The following is a 17,801-nucleotide window of genomic DNA, read 5'->3' on the forward strand; positions in this document are numbered from 1 at the left end:
GGATTTACTGTTCGTTACAATATATGGATGACTTCTAAAATAAATAAGACAATTACTTCTCATACTGCAACTGATGACCAGGTGATGTTGATGACCATAAAGAAACATACATTAGAAGCATCCCTAAAAGATGTTTTCCGTGCGGCAGACAGGGGGCGATGTCTGTCCACTCACCTTCAGTCGCAAACTGTTCCAGGTGCTTCAACGTGATCTCTTTGTACCTCGAGCTGTCTGCCAGACGGTCATAGATCACCGTGTCCTGAAGGGTAACAAACACTCATTGGTTATCGACACCCGGAGAAGGCAGAAAGGAACATCCTGGACCACTGGGCAAATGGGTGTTCTCAGGTTGGATCGGGCCCTTTATGTTGCACTCAGAGCGGATTCAGATTTGCCAAACGGCCCTCAAGCTTTTTGTGCTGAAATTAATCATTCACTTCAACACAGTTACAGGAGAATGAACTAATACATGACACGTATCTTGATCTTGTAATGAATAAATCATACTTGGAGTAATGTGTTTTAGTGGCAGAAAAACAACAAGCTGCAAACTGGAACTTTTGCAGTGCATGTAGCGAATGTCCTTATTGATACTATCACAAAATAATCATTGTGTCAAACTAAAATAAAACTTAACAAGGAAAATAAAACATAAGCACTAAACCTGCTCAGAGAAATGTAGGTAAATTATACATTTGCTAGGTATGCTTGTCTTAAAACCTACTTACACAACGAGAACAAGTGAATACAAAACCGGTAATAAATGATAAACTTCACTGTGTTACATTGTTGCTAACCTCATGCTTAGATAAGACTGACAAGGCCAAATATGCACATTGCAATCCCTTCATAACTCCTCCAGTTTACCGGCTGCTCATAGCAGAATATATACACAACATGTTGCCTAATGTTTCAATCGCACCAAAAATATCATTTTCTTGCGCAGGGCTCCAGGGTACGACTAGTTTGGCTGCACATGCGCCTACAAATCTGTCAAGAGCGAGAGAGCATTTCCATTGGTTGATCATTTACATAATGTGTACAGAAATCAAACGAGTATATATCATTGGGTACAGCTCAATTAAAAGGTAAGGAGCACCAATGAAATCAGTATAGAAAGTTAGTCTGGAGCCCTGTTTGAATGTTGCGTCCGTCGAGATCCAGGTGTGTGTAAAAGCTGGGCAATATGGCCTTAAAGTAATATTTTTTGGCTATATGCAATACAATGTATATATTAATATTGTGAAATGCTAGGACTTGTCGACAAATTTAAATATCACCATACATATGTCTGCAGCTGAAGTGAATCTGGCCGGTGTTGGTGCCTGATCACGATCATGTGAAACACGTTTGTTTTGCAGAGATACACATATGTAAAAAATCGTGATATCGCTTTATGCTGCTGGTTGTAAAAATGTCCTGACAAGAGCGAGAGGCAATGAGGGGAGAAGAGCTTTCGGTGCTTGTGCGTGTGTGTGTGTGTGTGTGTGTGTGTGCGTGAGCGTGTGGCAACAATGGTGATGGGCTGTCATGCGTTGCCATGGAGAGAGACAGACACTCACCGCTCCCTTGCAGTAGAGGCGGATCTTCCCAGATGGGGTGCGCATGATGACTGACATCCTCTTCCTCGCGCTGCGAGAGAGAAAAAGACAAGAGAGGGAGACGAAGGTGGGATGAGAAGAGGAAAAAGGTGAGAGAATCACACTGCGAGGTGTTACAGCAAATTATCGAGTGCTGTTTGAGCTGCAATACGTCCGCTGAAATTAGAAATCAAAGAGGTGGGGGACAAGATATCACACCCAGGTCACACAATCAATTAGTACAAATCACGAGGCCGACAGGAAGATGATGAACTTAATTTTCATACAGTTCTTTAGAGATTCATCCAGGAAATACAAAATGTATATGTACACCTATGGCTTGTACGTGCAACATATTAAAACATATAGCAGTTGTACACATGATGATTAACGTACCTCGTGAATTCCAGCACATGAAGTAGTTCGTACTTCTCCTCCGTTCCGAGCTAAATCCAAAGAGAAACAGGCGTTAACACACACGCATCTCAACCTGAGTCATCTTCTGCACAACTTATCCTAAGTAGCACAAGTCAACCCTGCCACCCTCCTCAAATCAGCCTTAATTGCACTTTAAATGTGTTTATCAGTTGCCTGCACTGAGCTGATGGAGGGAGAATAACAAGGTAAAATTAAATTAACTTCCTTAATTGTAGAGACTGCTAGGTACAAGACAGAGTGATTAAAGAGATGCTGAGGGCTTTAGGCCTAATAAAGGTTAAGATATCGGACAAGTGTCTCGCAGACAAGATGTTCTTGGCAGAAGAAATCTCTTTTTTTTTTTTAAATAGTTCTGGCCTTTCTGCCTGTGCTACTTCGGGCGCAATCATCAGGTTAGCCAATTAAGAGGACAACAGGATGGGTTGACCTGAGCTTTGGAGAGGACACACGCTGCTTCAGCTCAGGGTATAATCACAGAGAATGGGATGTTCGTCATTTTCCATTACCGTGGCCCAAGTGAATACAAAAGAGTTCTCTTGAATTATGTATGTTAGATTTAGCTCAAGGTCTGTTTCGGAACATCTGTGCAAAAATAAAAAACAGTGAATTAATTGGCCAACGTACTGCCTGGAGATATTCTACAGAGGATACAGACAATACGGCTTCACGAAGAAAATAACCGGGATGTGCAGTTTGGCAAAGGGAATGAATCGACCGAGTAGGAAAATTCACTTTCCAGCAAAGAGTGAGATGACAAGATTACCATTTTCCCGTATGTAGAGTAATTATAAAGATGCTAGCTTATCTTAGCATAAAGAGTGTTGTGAGTAAATCACATTTCACTACTTGGATTGAGCTGATACCTTTGTCTTTCGTATCACATATTCATCAGTGTGAGCACAGTCTCATAGATTGTCAGTCATTTTTTTCTTGTTTCAGGTCTCACCGGACCATCAGGATCCTCGTATTAAAGATTTAGTGGATCCATCCATCAGTACAGTAGCGGGCATGCCTTTCATTAAACTCGTCTTGTCCCTCTTACCATTTCCATAATGACGGTGTCTGGGGTTCTGCCAGAGAACACAAAGCCGAGGTTCCGCGCTGCTCTCACCAGAGCTCCTTCATCTTGAAAGCACAAAGAAACACAAAATGTTACAGATAAAAACACAGACGACAGTACAAGTGCACGGGCTGCTGGCAGATACAGCGCTGTCTGAAGATAACCCGATGTGAACCTGACATTTTACGAAAAGAGCCGCGCTTATGAAACTAGTTCATCTCGACACATTTTTCACAATGAGAGCAGTGACTGAGAGCTGCGGATCAGGTACGGCTGATGCTACAGCTTGCGTGAGGATGCTGCAGGGCGAGAAAAAGCTCTCTGCTTGTTTTTTACAGTTCACTTAACCACCCTTCTCTTTGCAGCCAATCCCTGCTCTACTTTAAACCCCAAAGCTCCATAAGACCATGATTGTTCTAAGCAATCAGGCAAAAAACTCATCAGATGAAAAAGCAGCAGCAGCAGCAGCAGCAGCACTGCTTTGTACAATTATTACAGAACCCTTTTAGCCAATCAATAGTTGTTCATTTAAAGCCCCAAAAGCCATTTTCACCACAGTGAGAGATGGGAAAAGCATTTATAGTTTGTAATATGCTGAACAGAACAAAGGTCTGTTTTACTTCTGTGCTTACTAACATCACTGATGCAGTCAGAAGCATCAGGAAACATTAACACCTCTCATTTGGTTGCAGTCTGGTGTCCATACACTGAAAGCCCTGTCGATCAATTTGGCAATCAATAACAGAAGCTTCAGACTCTCTATCATCTATGTCCTCCGATGAGAGCTGCCACTTTTGTTTACATTTGGATCACATATTTGTGCCTTTAAGCATTGTGACATTTTCATAGTTCATTAGGATGGTCCTTTATTTTCAGGACATTTACAAGCGGCTGCTAGGGGCAACCGCTGTCTCTGAGTGGTGAAGCCAACATGCAGACTGCAGCCATTCATGTAAAACACAAAGGCAAAACATTTCAGAGTCTCAGCAGTTGATTTCAGCTCCTCTCACGGACGTGATTTTGTGGAGTTAAAAAAGAATCACATTTAAAAGGCCCGTTTTATTGACTGGAAGGTGTCGCGTCGCCGCCGCGAGTGAGAGACCGAGGGATCAAAGTGAGGCTTCAAAGAAAAAGAGAAGTGACACACAGCACGCGCTCTGCAAACAGGATACTTTATTTTCTAATATGATTCCTGGCTCTCTCTCCTGCTCTGATTATTAAATAAATGCCTTTATGAAATACTGCTACCTGGAGGCTGTGGTGATATGTTCCATTTGCTGAAGACACAGAGGACACTAGATGGAAAATTTAATATCTCAACAGAAAAACAAAAAAAAAATCAAGGACACGGCAACATTGACGCAAAGCACCTGGAACCAGGTCCAGCTGGTATAGTGCAGAGCTGCAGCAGCAGCAGTTTAAGGTTTGCAGTGTCCGGACCTGCAGACTGGTTCAGCTCACCAGCATCAGGTAAGAAAATAGCCGCAGCAGCTCGGAACTGCAGATAAACATGCAGGTGAGCGCCATCTACAGGCAACACAGGTAACAGTTTCTGCAGTGATGATACTTCAGTCAGCTGAAGGAAATGAGTGTTGGAATAGCTGAATGTTTTTCTACTTTTATAGCTGCAGTCTGTTGTGTGATGAGGGGGTTAACATTTGAAGGCCTGCAAAATTAAAGATATTTTTTACTTGGAACTAAAGCTGTCACGATATCAGATGTTCACTGGACTATTACTGCGGCCAGAAGGAACTCACAGTTAACATTCATCTTAATGTTGTTGATTGTGTGTTTTATTGGTAAAATAGTTCCCTCCGGTTAAATGACTCACTTCACTTCACTTCAGCTGTACTGAGCTGTACAATGTAGTGGTGTCACAATTTACAAACACCGACAATAACTGTGACATTTCAAAAAGGAAACATCGATCCTGTTAATAATAAACATATGATAATATCATGCAAATATTCCAGCGCCTCTTAAATAACTTCCATTCCTATCCTACAAGCACCGACAGAGCAGGTGGCCATCAGCCATAAAACAGAAGAACAAGAAGCCACAGTAACTAGCTAACAACCAACTACCGCATTGTGTGTCTCCTCTTTAATCTATAGCTGAAGACTCATAAGGATGAACTGTTGGCCATCCTGATGTTGTTCAGCTCTTTATGTTCCTCTTTTCAGTCCCTGGAAACAAGACGGTGCCTGGGCAATAACAACTCTCCCAGATCATAATGTGTACACACACACACATCGTACACTGGGGAGATAACAGAGCAGCACACTGTACAGTATATCCACTAGCTGTGTCGATGGAGGTGTGATCTACCTGGAGATGCAGCCTGGTAGGTGATATTTCCATCCGTGCGCTCGGGGACTGCAGTGTGACAGATGGCCATCATGGTCATGAACTCCTGGATGACAGCAGCTGTAGGCTACAAGAAGAGGAAAGGGCACTTTGACTCTAAAAGCTCTTCAGTAAAAACATGTCACAACAAAACAGGAGCAAAACAACCCGACAGACCTCTGTGATACTGTAGAGAGAGAAAGAGCACTGTGACAGACTCTGATAGACCTGCATGACTCACAGATGATGTAAATGTGTAAGACAGATAATACACACAACCATAACGGCCATAACATGTTGAGGGGGCTGTCGTGTTTACAGACAACTTCTTGTCATACATGTATGTCCTGTATATTTAGGTGAAAGGTAAGTTGTAGCATTTATTTAAAGCTTTTTCTGGCACCAGATACATGAAGTGTGCTACATCAGGACTACTAACTCCAGGGACATTCAGGGTTCAGGATGTTGTTAGACTATTTGACTTGCTTTACAAACTACCACATCCAATCCAGGAAACCAAAACCGCAAACGCTTAAAATCTACAGCTAGCTGTTGCTACACATGCAGTGTCTCATTAGTGTTTCCATCAGGCGAGGGGGAGGCACACAGAGCATATTGGTGTGGTTTGCATCCCTACTGATAACCTTTTGGAAAATGTCAGTGTCTAACTGTGCACCACAAATCAATATTTTATATCAGCAGGAAGGAGGAAACAGCAAAACAAATGACACCTGAGTATTTCTTCGCTCTTCTGTTACCGTGGAGATTCCTTTAAAGACATAAAGATTATTACCGTATAGCCCTAAAACTGGTAGAGAGAAACATTTCTCCAGATTCCGGAGTCTCCAGAATCAGTCTGAAAAGCTATTAACACAACATATTGTTGTTCGAAGCCACGGCCAGGTGTCTGAAACACATGTGGCTCCAGTATGTGGCTACAGTATGTGGCTCCAGTCAGGTTCTGGCCAGAATAATGACTGCTGGTAACAAGCCAGTAGGATCCCACAGACCTCACCATCTGCAGACAGGCATTTACTCATGCATGTGCATGTAATATATACTTGCTTCAGTTAATGAAAAAAGGCCTAGCCTACATACTGAGGGCATTTTAAATTAATTAGGGAAAACGTATGAGTAACAAGCCAGGGGGGTCACTCAGACCGGCATCTGCTGAGGCTCCTGTCCAAGGCTGCAGGACCACCAGCTCCTGGTCAGTGAAGCAGAGATATGCAGGACTGCAGCAGCCTGAATCACACAGCAAACATGATTCAGGCGGCTACTGGTTGTTAAAAGTCTGATCAATAGCAGAATAATGCCACATGATGAATTCAACATTACGGGCCGATGGTGATAATAAAAACCTGCTGTGACACGTACAGCAGATGTAACAAATATGTGCCATGCCGTGCTTTGTTGTGAGCTTATTACTCAAAAACATCTGCTTTTCTTTCCCTTCGCGAACAAAAAGCTGTGTAAACACACACACGCACACACACACACACACCATTTTATCAAATTTGCTCTTTCTGTCGGCCCTGGCAACCCTGATGAGAGATCTCTAACAGGGAACAAAGGAGCAAATGAATGGAGGGGGGAGGGCACATCAAAGGGCCTCTTGTAAATGAAAAAACTCGGAGTCTATTACAGTCCAGGTGGTTGTGAGAGGCCCCTCTGCCTCCTAGCAGCATGCTAATCTGCTCTGGGTTGACAGGTATCCTCTGAAGGACATACGGGACTGTGTGTGTGTGTGTGTGTGTGTGTGTGTGTGTGTGTGTGTGTGTGTGTGTCTGTGTTTGTGTTTGTTTGTGTCCTTTATCCCTATATTTGTGAGGAACCAGTTCAGTTGTATGAAATTATTACAAGTCATTACATTTGGCAGCTCCTCACCTCTTCAAGTGGCTGCTTGAAGGTTAGAACTCAGATTTAGGGTTAAGATCAGAGTTTAATATCCAGTGTACATAACATAATTACTTATGTTTCCTTGGGAAACCTTTTTAAAACTGCTGTCAGTACACACAGTTTTTTTCCACATTCATTCTGTTTGTAGTTACATGTTACAGTGTCCCAATTCCTCTGGATTCGGGGTTGTATAATCACCTGAAACTAAGCATTGTTGTGTTTTTGTTTCCCTTAAATTGAGTCTTTTACATTTACAGAGAGAGCAGATCTTCTTCCACAGAGTCCACTATGTCTCTACAGCAGCCCAGAGGGGACAAACAAAACACCGACTCTAGAGAAAGTCTTTCACATTTTGGCAGCCAACATAAGGGAGGGTGTGGCAAGGGGTATTATCTTAATTGCATTCTGCTAAATTCCATTCAATAGACCTCCAATATATCATTAAGGCAACAGTACAGGATAAGGGTAGGCATACATTTCACATTTTTGGGTCTCTGTGGTTTGACTGTCAACCTAACGGTGTCAACAGGACCCCAGGGAGTCACTACGGTGAGCCAAAAAAACAGTCCAGCCCGTAACCACCCATAGAACTCCAACTTGTTGAGTTAATAACAAGGTTTAAAAGTGTAGTGTGGTATCAATCGCCTAATTTATCTCTTGGAACAAAACAATTATTCCCTAAAGGCTAGTGTCATGGACCAAATGACGCATTGTGCCAATGAGGGTCCCCACATGAGTAGAAGTACAAATATGTATTTGCTGCCCAGAGTGGTAGTAACCTAGGCAGAGTGCGTGTGGCACAATTAGATGTGACAGCTAATACCGTGCTGCCAGCCATCACCCCCACTGACTCCTGGGTAATCTGTGTGACGGACACTGATCACTTCAGACGTGGCCAGTGTGGAGAAAGTTTAAGGGTCAAAAGAAAATGAAGCAGAGAGCCCAGACGAGCCAGCGAGCGAACAAACACCCACGAAAGGCTGCTGAGAGTCTGCGGGCGGAGAACATGTCCAGTGACTCAAGAGAACATGAAAAGCACCAGAGGGGATGTTTATTTTTGTCAGCACCGTTAATTCCCCTCTCCTCCAGTCTGCCATCCCCCTTCTGCACTGTATCAACACCACTCCTACAAATAGCCTGCAGTCCCGCAAAAGTGTTGTTAATGATCAGGATTAGTAATGTTTAAGTAAGACGCATCCTGGTGGCCATAAGGACAAAGTGTTTGAACTGTGAGAACACAAGGTGTTAATGGAATGTATCGTCTCGCTACGTGTCAGACGAGTGAGAGGTCTGGGGTTATTAATAGTGTTTGAACTGAGATAATGATAACAAGCTCAACTTTTCTCTTGTAGATGTGATATATATGTGTTTCAGAGCTCAGAGTTAGGAGAAGATCAAAACCAACGTCAAGTCCTGTGCAATATACCACAGCCAGTTAGCCTAGCTTAGCACAAAGACGGGAATCAAGAATTTGGGATCTCAGGGTTTGTGGGGACTCACATCTCTCACAGGTGTTTTATGTTTTAAACCAAGTTCCCATCCATTGCAGTTGTTTAAGAGAACGCTGCAAAACAAATGTTGTTTGACGTTCCATCTGCGTGAGGGCGAGTAGATAATGACTGTATTTTCATTTTTGGGTGACCTCATCCTTTAATGACAGTGCCATTAGAGTAAACCTGGATTAAATGCCAAAAATAACTTTTCGAAATACATAGCAGCATCAACATTAGCATGACTCTAATAGAAAGTATCTTGAGAAAAAAAAAAAAAGCACATTAGGAGGACGTTATGACTCACAGATGTGCTTCAACATGAAGACATCCAGCATCAACAAAGCATTAGTACGACTACAACACAACAGATTCATCATAAGCAGAATCATTACCAGACAATCAGTGAGACTGTGGTTTCTAAACAGCAGTTGGTTGTGCGCTATAATTAGCAGTGGGTGCGGGGCTATCAATATGAGTGTAAAGCAGATCCTAGATAAACTCGATGTGTGCAGAGGTTCTGCTGTCACAACAAAGCAAACATCACAGTGGGATTACTACTTTCCTTGGGCGGTGCTACTGTACTAATCAGATGTGACATCCTGCCTCCCCCACACTGTTCTGCAGCTGAGCGACTCAAACAGCCAATCAATCACAGTTTTCACCCATTTCATTATCGCAGGTGGCCTTTACTGCTCCCTCAACAGTCCTGTGACACCAACAAACTGCATGACCGAGTGCACGTCTTGAGACGAAGGCAAATATTAGATAAAATATGTTATTTTTTAATATTCATATTCATAAGTTCACACGAATGTAACTATCCACAGCGGTACAGTTCCCCACCGTGGATAAGCAAATAAACATGTCCTCTTCCTGTCAGAATGAGCTAATTAGGTTGCTTGCCGGCCTGTGTTTACAGTGTCCTGTAAAGAAACAGTAATCCACCCTTCAGCAGGATTTTAAATCAAACTGATACGAAGGAGAATGAAGTCAGTTTATCTGTCAAAATACGCCGTTTCGCTCCAAACACGATAATGCACGCCATGAAACATCAAATCCGTTTCACCAGTTTTCAGTCACAACACACACGCCAACACAAGTCCGCGATGTCACCGAGGTCCACTTTAAATGGCAAGAGTGACATTATACAACCACACACAATTAAGAGTCCAAATCCCTCTCAATTTCGTCCTAAACAGCAGCCGTCAGTGCAGGCGGACGGTAGGGGAACCTTGGCGTTACTTACGTGATTACTCTGGAGGTTTTCCAGTAAGCTCGGGTCATTAAATCCTGCCTCCTCTGACGACTGTGTGCTGTGCCTGGAAAGAAGAGACGGAGAAGTCAAAACAACGGAGCTCACTGGAATACATGATAGCACTATTGTGTAGCAGTAGAGCAAGATAAATGTGGTCGTCACAGTTGGCTAGACCGGTAAACAACAAATGATTAATCAGGATCAGAGCATTCTGACAACAACAAGGGTTTGAAAGTTCAACTTTCCAGCGACAGTAAGCAAACTATGAGATTCAACGTGATCCCTTTCTAATGATCTCATGGGGAAGCAGATGTAAACAAAATGGAGATCGGCATGGTGCATCAACTTGCTGTAGTGAAGCGTTGCAGTGAGAAAAAAAAAGGAAGCAGGAGGTTAAACGAGTCTGGGTGAGGGGACAGACGCAAATTAAAAAAGGTTTTCTATTTTTTCAGCGAGAACTGGAGGTGAGATTTCAAGCTTGCATCGACAGAAGTATGCCGGCTAACGTTAGCCTCAAGGGTTTGTATGTTTTACACTGCTTGGCAGGACAGTCGGGCTGCAATATTAAAACTAGGGTTGCGATTTTAAATTATAATCAATGTGAATTAGTTTGCTGATCATTTTCTCAGCCATATGTGATGCATTCCCCAAACTTATTTAGTTTACTATCACATTTCATCCAAAACGCATTACATTCTCACACTTGAGAGGCCAGAATAAGGCTGTAAATATTTTGCATTTTTGCTTGGAAAATGCTAGAAAATAGTTTCCAATAAATCCTCTGTTAAGCAACTAATTGAGCAGTCATTTCAGCTCTAGATTAAACTCATGTGGACTGAGCGAGGCACCACAACACAGGTCTCAGACTGAAACGGCCAGTGCTACGGTACGTGCCAACGCAGTATCGACATTTGTTGAGAAAAGTAGGAACTGCAGTGCAGACAGAATGCAAATGCAGCTCCCCTGGGCTTCAGTAATGTGACGTACAGTGTGACTGTTTGGGATTCTGTCCATAGTGGCAGAAGCAGCTCATCCTTTGAGAAAACAATGTTCTGAAACGGGGCATTATTATTTCATAATGCACACAGAAAACACACTCATTCATTTATTCATTTTTCGCCTTCATATATTATATTCACTTCAGTCATTTTCTGTAAATAATAAATGGCGTTCCCCCTGTGCTTTAGAAATTAAACAATGCAAGAGGAACTGCTTACAGGGACACAGCAGGCAGGCAGATTTTCTGGCAGCTATAAAGACCACATTACTCATAGACTAATCAAAGCCAACGCTCATAAATTACTGGAAACACAATTAGTCTCTCATACTCGCACCAGAAATGAATTTTGTTACTGGCAAGATGCAGGATAATTCAATATCGCGAGGTCCATTAGGAATAAAGCAAAAGAATAATAATTTGGACTGCGGAGACGACCTTCTCGTTGATATAAAGAGAGGATTTGCAGAAGCTTGAGGCAGCGAGTCTGTACGAAGCCACCAGTCGCTCACTGGCTGTCCGGCAGGAATCGATTCATGATTCTGTGATAAACAGAGTCCTATAGATCAGGCAGACAGCAGCTTTGTTCATGGCACTGGGGGTTGATAGAAATGTTACAGAGGCTGCCATTAGCAACCATAAGTCTTTTCCAACCCCGCAGGACACATTGGTCGGATCCCTGAGAGCCAGCCGAGGAGTAATACTTCCATCCACCACCAACGAATAGATGTTGGGGAAGGAAGAAATACAGGAAAAACACAGCGATGTAATTAAACAACAGGGCTGGAGTCGATGGTGTGTTACACCTACGTAGACACACTGGAGGTTCGGGAAATTTATCACAATTAGAGGCTTTATTAAAATTATGTCAGGGAGAAACAAAGTCTGCATTTGTAAACATCCCACATACATACGGTGAACGCATTAAAGAAGGCAGACGTTTCAACTATAGTACTTGATGTTTTGCATCACATACTATAAAATATGTTGCCTTATTCTGACTATAGTATGTTACATCCATGCAACATATTACTATGTGTAAAGCTACATTTCATAAGAAAAAAGTCCACAGAAGACTGAAAATGCAACAGAAAATCTATGGAGTCATTATTAATGTTTCTCTCCCTTCACAAAGGGAAGGAAGCCCTAAGCTTTGCTCGCTACGTCAATTGCCTTGATGAAATTTCTGAGGCACGAGGCCGGGGTGTGGACTGGACGACGGTCAGTTATTGATTATCTGCCAGCACACAGAGGTCCTGCCACTATGGGAACAAGGGCGCTGGCTGTTCACGGTCAATAGCCGGGGGATTGGTTCCAGATCAAACCTGTGTCACACGATGCTGCTCTGCGCCCGACGGTTCAGAGGAGGATATAACACATTTATAGCTGGCCGGCAGAAAGATGGCATTAAACTTTGAAGGAGACCGGTTACGCTTTGGTGTTTTTTCCTTTGCTTCAGTGTGTTATAAAGGTTTCCTGTGCATGTAAAAAGCACCTCCCGTCCACTGCTCCTGATGAGCCTCAAACGCCTTAGTCCCGAGGAAGTGAAGCTAACTGGAAGCTGAAAACAATACAGAGCCGACCAGAGATACAGTGATCGGTGCTGCTGCAGATGCATGGGCCTTACAGAGACAGGAGCTAGAACAGAGCATCTCAGACAGCGGTCATGAGAAACTGATGTGTTTGATGAGCATTAAAACATGTAAATTAATTCTAGTTGTGACCCTAAATAGAATTATGAACATCAAAATAAGCAAAATATGGGTCCTACAACCGTGGTTGAACCTAAATCAACGTTCATTTAAAAGAGAACCAGATGATTAAGTCTGATTTAATACTCGTTTTGAGTTATTGTTTTTATATCAATCATCAAACAACAAAACGCACATTAACTGTTCCCTCGTCACTGGATCTCTAATCTATTTTGTGTATAAATAAAGCCTCTAGCTCAGTTGTTTTAAATGCGAATACAAAACATGCTCTCATGGAAGCTGGCAACTTCCTTTACAGCAGCGAGATTTAACATTTTGGCATAATAGGCATTAACAAACAGGCCCCAATCCCCCATGCAAAATGGATGAGACACGCCCATGCTGTTACTGCAGATCTCAACACTGTAGCAGATGGATCTCAGAAGTGGGACTGTGTGTGTGTGTGTGTGTGTGTGTGAGTGTGTGAGAGAGAGAGTGACGGAGAGAGAATAAGTGAGAGTGTAGCTACTTCCTCCAAAGTTAGTTTGATGCTAACTGGGGAAAAGGAGAAGGTGCTACACAGCTTCGGCCTCTACTCAACTAACAGTACACACTGGAAGGCTCGGCTAATCAAAGCTGCTGAATGAGTGCTATAAGGAAGCCACAACATGTAACCTCTTTGGATTCAGCGATACTTCTAATACAATACTGGCAGCGGATACAAGAACATTTGTTTAAGGCCATCATTTCACATCAACAGGTATACACAATGAATCAAGAGCCACAGTCACATACAACACGTCCCGAGTGTACTGAACGCACAACGATACAAAACAACAAACATGTATATTGCGGTTTTTTGTGTTCACGATTTCCACAAGGCAAGGCAGCACTGACACATCACAGAAGCGAGGAGCAAAAATAAACGACCACCATTTCACACCAGTCATCTTACCAGTCATCGTCTGCAAAACTACCATCCTCAGCCTCAGGGACGTGACTGTTGGAAAAGAAATTATCTTGTTGACAAAGTCTATTGTTAACATGTTCCGTCAATGCACAGACGCCGGGATTGGATTTCAAGATGGTTTGTTTATGAGTTGGCAGGCGTTAGAGTATGACAGGTCAGATGCTGGGAAGGACTGAAGCTGAGGTGTTGGGTTAGGTTGAGTTAGGTAATGATCACAGCAGGCCCTCTGGTCATATACGACCCGTTTGAAGCATATTATTAGACTGTTCACTTCTTGTTGTTGCACTAGATGATGATTATTTTCATTTTCTTTTAATGTTTAGTTAGGTTTAGGGAACGAACATACTTGGTTAGATCTAAGCAACAACAATACTTGGTTAGGTTTAGGCAACAGAAATACTTGACTATGTTTGGGCAACAAAAAATCTCGGTTGGGTTTAGGCAAACATGATTTAGGTTTAGGTGCATATTTTTCCAGTCTTAATCCCCAAAGTTGCCGAGCTATGGCATTCCAAAACATGACTGGTCAGCTTCATTGATGGTCCTGGTACAACATAAATGACGACGCTCCAGAAACAACACCAACACTGTGATTGGTGATAATTTTTTCACAGAAAGGTGTCGCCCTGTCCCATTCCTCAATCGACAACAGCAGGAACTTTTAAACTACATCTTCAGTTTGTATTCTGAGTACATTTTCATGGCCACCAATGGATATAGCAATGAAAACCACACCGTTTGAAACTAAATGTGGTCAGCACATATCTCCTCTCAGTTGACTCAGTGCAGTGCAGGGTTTTGTTAACTGTACAGAGGCGACGTGCTCCAATGAACATTTACGACTCTCCATTTGATCTGAGCTCAGCTTGATTCAGTCTGTTCACTTGTGTACCTTCAGTGAGCAGCACTGTGGTCATCTGCATTAACAGCAAACCAATCCATCTGCATATGGGTTAATGATAGTGTCAGGAATATAGAACAACGGTGTCCAATGAACATATCTACTGGGTGACACTTTGTGATGACAAATCGCCCACAATTAAAACAGCATATCAAAACGTGTTTGTCCTGCTTTTTGTCACTTGAGTACATCTAAAAAAAATATGTATCCACTCTACTCCAAACTAATAAAACTCTAGAGGATTCTTGGAGCCTTTCTAACCTAAACAGTATCTCTCCTTGAGATTTGGACTCCAATCCAGTGGAATTAATTAATGTCTAGACCCTTGGGGTTGGCTTTATTAATTACAGCAGCACTTAATTTGTGGTGAGGAACACATGCAGGCGGCAGTGTCAGGGAGGCTTTGTGTGCATGTGCCGGCACCAAATTACAAGTCAAGCCACAGAGTAAACGCTGTGCAGATGCACGCTCATTAATCTGTGTCAAAATATGGAATGTTTCATGTAATTTTTATTCACATCATTTCACGTGTGATTTGTTAGAAATGGCCAGGATTCAAAGGTAGCTCTGAAACTATCCTGGACAGCTCACTATACATTATGCTGTAGCTGCCTTTGGCTATGGCGACTAGCTGCCATTGACAAGTAGCACAGTTAGCTGTGGAGCTAAGTGGCCCGATTAGCGGATGGGGGTCACCGCAGGCAACAGGGCTCAGTTCCACTGGGCTCAGCAGTCTACCAGCAAACACGATTGGACACCAGACTGGGGATGAACACAGCCAGTCAGTCAGTGTGAAGACAGGCATACAGTATGGAGGCTATTTACAGCAGCTTTATTCAGGACTATGATGAGAAGGAACGAGAGGACACAGCAGGCAGGAAAACGGGAGGCGTGAACTGTGCTTGCAGTTTCAGGCTTGCCAAGCCGTACAGTACCTGCATTAAATTGCAGTATGTATTTTTTTCCACTAGGGAACACTCAATCAAAAAAGAAACAAACAGAAGGCTTCATGGGAGTTGTCGTTATTGTAAAATAACCATCATTGCCGCTGAAAATCTACGTGACGTGACTCCAGCAGGAATGTTTACAGATGCTTCATTCATGTGACGCTGAACCACGTTGGCCGGCATCCTTCCACAGTCTCTCACATCATCGGATGTTTTAGCAACAGAACATCAAATGAACCGCACCGTCACCTTGAGTAAACTTAAGACATTTCTATATACATAAAGTATATCACAAAGGTCTCGTCGTTTTAAGATATTTTGATTTGAAAATGTTACATATTATATCTTTGATGCTCTTTGAGAATTTTCTGAAATTTCTTGTGAAATCTTGAGATAAACTATATTTTCATGGTCAGATCATCAACACTCAATACAATGTAATCAGCTGTACAATCAGCTGTGTTTAGACTGTATGTCCAATTTGTGTTTAAATTAAAGAAAATGATTCCATTATCTATTCAGTGGGGACAAGTAATCCCAGTAGGATTAAATGTCTTACATTACTGATGCAGTTAATATTGTTATTGTCTGGTGTATTATGAATACAGAACAATGAACTGTACTATAAACAGTTTCTCAATCTAACCCTCCCAACTCTTATTTTGGAAACCCAGAAGAACAAACAGAAGAGCAGGCCAAATAAAAGCATCATCAAAACAGCCTCGCCTCATTAGAACCTGACTTTCTCTCCTGATATGAAACACTCATCCATATTTATCAGTTGCATAAGAGGGAGTCCTCGTTTCAGAGAATCAAAGGAAAACATCTCTGCTTGAGATGAAGGACAGAGAGAGGCAGCCGCCTAACTTCAATCTTTGCAGGGAGTGTCTGTCTCTGACGACCAGCAGGCTTGACCCAATTTAATAACCATTAAAAAGGAAAAGAGCCAAAACAACACCCCTGCCTTTAACCTGCAGCAATTGTTTTTGAAAAAAAAAATATATATATATATATATCAGCGTTGATCTTAGAGGTATTACATCATCAACATGTACATTATTGCTACTTAAAATGACTTTATATCATTAACCCGGGGATTAACAATGAGAAGTTGGGGTGTGCTCACTGCAATCACAGCATAATGAGAGCTGCGGCACAGAGAACTCCAGATAAAATACTTTCTTTTGTCCTTCAGCCTGCACTTCATCAATCATGCTTTTAATTGAATCCTAATGGGATTAATCATGTTCTGTCACGCCTGCACTTGCTGTGGTTCTGTAAAGACACTCCGCTCTCCCACTTGTTTTGCATCCACTGGGGCTAATTGTCTGTGCACTAAAATGAAATGAGAACATTCAGGGGGAGAAAACACTGAGGGCTCATTTTATGAAAAGTTAAAATGTGACAGCATACACTTTTTTTTAAGAGTGAAGGGGAAAGTATTTTTTGTACACTCACTGCGAACTTTGACTAAATGTTTACAGGAGATTCTGTTTGTTACCAATTTCGTTGTGTGGAGATATTGTCAAGAGAAGACAGTGAGATGTATAAGCCAGTTTTCACCTCCAACGTGACAAACGATGGACGAAAGCCTGCGAAGGAGAGAGTAAAGCGCCTCTGCTTGAAAAAGTCTGTCTGCCTTTTATTTATAGTTTATGTCGAGAGGAGCACTGATGCAGCTGCTAATGAGAAGGCGAGGGAGGAGAGAGAAACGCCAGATGTACCATGATGCACACTCTGCATTTAACGATGGTGATGGGGGGAGGTGACAGCAGAGGGTGCAGTAGGGGGGGAGCGGGGAGAATAAAGGCGGGGGAGTAAGACGAAACTTACCCATAGGCTACACCAGCGATGGTGCACTTCTTAAACTGCATCACATTGCAGGTCAGGGTCCCCGTCTTGTCAGAGAAAATGTATTTTACCTGTAGAAAAAGAAAGAATAATATTTCATGGGTCTACGTTTTATCTTGAAGGAGAGATTGATCTTTTAAATAAGTGTTGGAGAAATGCAAGGTATCATTTGAAGTGTTTACCTGGCCCAACTCTTCATTCAGATTGGAGGTGCGAGCCATGGCAGGAGTGTTTGTGGGCTCATAGAGCATGTCAGTGTCCTGCAACCAATCACAGAGAGCTGTAAGTATGACTTCATTAAAGAAACAAAAGTTTTGGAAACAATTAGAACGAACAAACAGTAAAAATAAAATCCCCAAAATATAAATAGAAC

The 17,801-nt window shown here is 42.4% G+C and overlaps 1 protein-coding gene across 7 annotated transcripts in view; it reads right to left on the reverse strand.

The window, feature by feature from the left end:
• Window positions 1-17,801, reverse strand: part of atp8a1 (ATPase phospholipid transporting 8A1) — a 118,493-nt gene that overhangs the window by 51,579 nt on the left and 49,113 nt on the right. For 5 of the 7 annotated variants that reach the window (XR_003981468.1, XM_030396702.1, XM_030396700.1 and 2 more), the window contains 9 exons: window positions 17,611-17,688; window positions 17,411-17,499; window positions 13,715-13,759; window positions 10,063-10,135; window positions 5,407-5,512; window positions 3,061-3,143; window positions 1,977-2,026; window positions 1,563-1,632; window positions 175-259 (listed from right to left, as the gene is read on the reverse strand). Coding sequence is in view for 6 of the 7 variants with exons in the window: in XM_030396702.1 (XP_030252562.1) it covers window positions 175-259; window positions 1,563-1,632; window positions 1,977-2,026; window positions 3,061-3,143; window positions 5,407-5,512; window positions 10,063-10,135; window positions 13,715-13,759; window positions 17,411-17,499; window positions 17,611-17,688 (679 nt within the window). In the remaining variant the exon portion in view is untranslated. The remainder of the gene's footprint in view (window positions 1-174; window positions 260-1,562; window positions 1,633-1,976; window positions 2,027-3,060; window positions 3,144-5,406; window positions 5,513-10,062; window positions 10,136-13,714; window positions 13,760-17,410; window positions 17,500-17,610; window positions 17,689-17,801) is intronic. The other 2 variants (XM_030396704.1, XM_030396703.1) reach the window with 1 other exon arrangement.

The sequence above is a fragment of the Sparus aurata genome, chromosome 18 (assembly GCF_900880675.1).
Source record: "Sparus aurata chromosome 18, fSpaAur1.1, whole genome shotgun sequence".
Classification (NCBI taxonomy): Eukaryota; Metazoa; Chordata; class Actinopteri; order Spariformes; family Sparidae; genus Sparus; species Sparus aurata.